Here is a 2,871-nt window from a genome sequence, read left to right as displayed (position 1 = left end):
GCGATTCGCGATTTTGCGCTATCATACTGGGTGTATGGTCGGCTGTGTGCGATTTTGCGAGTGTGGTAAAATCGCATAACAGCCGAGCATACACCCAGCAGCGCTGCTGATGCCTGTATGTGGAATGAAGTGGGCGGGCATCGGGAGGCCACTATGGCACGGGGCAAGCACTATGGGCAGTCTATCTGAAGTGTACCTGGCGTATAAGACGACCCCCCACTTGGAGGCATATTTTTCAGGGCCAAAAAAATCGTCTTATACGCCAGCAAATACGGTAACACTCCTGAGTCTTTCCGTGGAGAAACACTGAGTCTCCTTCTATGCTGAAGTCTTTTCTTTCATAGTAAAATTGTGTAATTCTGGTTTTCTTTTTAGCCATCCTAAAGTACTCCTGCAAGTATGTCACGAGAGTTTTTGTCACTATTGTGAACATTCCTCCATCCTTCCCAGCCCCACCCTGCCCCTCCCACACAAATATTTTGAACCTTCATTTTGCAATTCATTCATTTCAGAAGTATTTATGGAGTGTATACTCTAGCGCAGTGATTCTCAACCTTCCTAATGCCACGACCCTTTAATACAGTTCCTCATGTTGTGGTGACCCCCAATTTCATTGTTACAAATTGAACATAATTAAAGCATAGTGATTAATCAAAAAAAATATGTAATTATATATGTTTTCTGGTGGTCTTAGGCGACCCCTGTGAAAGGGTTGTTTGACCCCCAAAGGGGTTGCGACCCACAGGTTGAGAACCGCTGCTCTGTCAGTTTCTGTCACTAGGTACACGGACAACAGAACACCCTGGTCCCTGCCTGTGTGGAGTACGTAATCTAGATGGAAAGGCTCAAAAAAATTTTGCCAGGTTTTGACTGTGAATTGTTATCTTGGTTGTTCATGGTAGCATGATTTTTTGTCATTTCCTCTAGTTGCATAGTTACCTATGGGTGGTTGGAGAGGCTCCGGCAGAAGCCATGCCTGTGACGCAGTGTTTAGCAGAAGTGGCCGACGTGGTTATGGAGGGTTCTTTGTTTATTCAGATATGCTAATTTAGAAATTAATTTCCTTTTATCTCTTATGTTTTTGAAATCAGCCAAAATGAGAAAACAAGTTTGATTTATCTTATAAGCAATATAGGCACTGAATTAAAAATGTCCATTTTCAGACTTTTGGTTGAGATCTAATGATCAATATTATGTATGTAGCTGCCTGTTCAAGTTTAGAAAGTTCTGACCTAAAAGTGTTCCCAAATATTTTTTCAGCCACAGGTGCTAGAAATCATCCAATTGAATAGAATTAACTTAAACAAATTTTTTTTCCAGAAAAATTTGCAAGAAGAAATTGACGCCTTAGAATCCAGAGTGGAATCCATTCAGCGGGTGTTAGCGGACTTGAAAGTTCAGTTATATGCAAAATTTGGGAGCAACATAAATCTTGAAGCTGATGAAAGCTAAACATTTTATATTACCTTTAAAATTTGTTTAATAAACTTGAATATTGTTTAAATGATAATTTTCCTTTTTCAAATGATATGGAAAGCAAAACTTTCTTTTTTAAAAAAGATTTCATTTATTTAATGGAAACTTGCCTATTTTCACATGTCTTGCTTATTTATTTTATATTTTTAAAAGAAGACAGTATTCATCTATGTATTTTGCATAATGATTCTATCAAGTGTAGGGGTTTTGTGTCATGTTATTAAAATCAGTTAAGCAATCTTTTATGTTTCTATATTATCATTTAGAACATCTGTTGCAATTTTTATCAGAAAATTTAACAGTTGTGTCGTGTTGTTTATATGTGTCTGTTACAGTTGCTTTTTAGAGTTGGTGAAAGAACTCCAGAAAGATCTAATCTTATACCTGTCTACTCACTTCACACCTGAAACTTTGTCATGTACTGAAAAAATATGTATATATTTTATTTAAATACATGCAATATATATTATATCTAAGCATATATATTTCACTTTTCTCTTACATACAAGTATCATGGATCTTTGGAAAAGAGCCAGCTCATGCTGAGACTTGTTGAGCTTCCTAGAAAAGTAGAGCAGAACCACATAAGAATATTCTAGAAACCAAGAGATGTATCAATAGAAATGTTTAGTGTGTTTTAAAAATTACGTTTCAGACTTTATTTTAGTGCTTTGTAATTAATTGGGGTTTATATTGGTGATGATGTAGAAGTTAAGAAGCTGTGTATTTAAAAATAAGGCTTTTTTCTTAAATAAAGACCACATTTATCCTCTCCAGCCCCCTAAAAGACATATATTTTGGGATTTAGAAACCTAATGGTATATTAACTTCCCAGCAGATGGCACTGATATATCAAAATACCTATGGAAGGATCATAATACAAAAATGAGGCTATTTCTAGGATTAAATATACATAATTTTAAGAGGAAATGTCATTTTTAACCTTCAAGGCTAAGCATTACATACTATATTTTTTGGTCTAATGTTCAGCAACAGTTTAGGCTTAAAGATAGAATTCTAAAATTCATAAAGGCAACTTTTAAATTGCTGCAAAAGGTTTCCAGACAGTGATACTCAAATTCTGGAAAATGCCTGGTGAAAGGATATTTTTTTTTACATGCCTTTGGTGAGTGTTCACTTAGAGGCGTGAGGCTGGGGGGATGTATCAGCCAGGTTGTAGCAGGAAGTACATCACTTAGAACAATTTCAGAAAACTTTGGCCAAGGTTACAAAGGTGGAGCATTCTGTGCCCTCAGAGGCCCAGGGAGGGAGCAGCCACGCCCTTCACCCGGGAAGGGCTGCCTTCATCCAGGGGGGACACAGCCTGTGACATCCCTGCAGCAAGAGAACCAGAGACTGGACTCTGACCCCTTCTCTCCCCAGAACCCAGCTGGT

General features: G+C 37.5%; 1 protein-coding gene across 1 annotated transcript in view; it reads left to right on the top strand.

Annotated features, from left to right (window-relative positions):
* PFDN4 (prefoldin subunit 4) overlaps nt 1-1,716 on the top strand; it is a 20,578-nt gene extending 18,862 nt beyond the window's left edge. Inside the window, exon 6 of the mRNA XM_015566538.1 lies at nt 1,321-1,716. Coding sequence (XP_015422024.1) covers nt 1,321-1,452 — 132 coding nt within the window. The 3' untranslated portion in view covers nt 1,453-1,716. The remainder of the gene's footprint in view (nt 1-1,320) is intronic.
* Nucleotides 1,717-2,871: the final 1,155 nt, after the last annotated feature.

The sequence above is a fragment of the Myotis davidii genome, unplaced genomic scaffold, assembly GCF_000327345.1.
Source record: "Myotis davidii unplaced genomic scaffold, ASM32734v1 scaffold343, whole genome shotgun sequence".
In the NCBI taxonomy this organism is placed as follows: Eukaryota; Metazoa; Chordata; class Mammalia; order Chiroptera; family Vespertilionidae; genus Myotis; species Myotis davidii.
The sequence above is the reverse complement of the archived record's forward strand: the minus strand, read 5'-3'. Positions and strand labels throughout refer to the sequence as shown.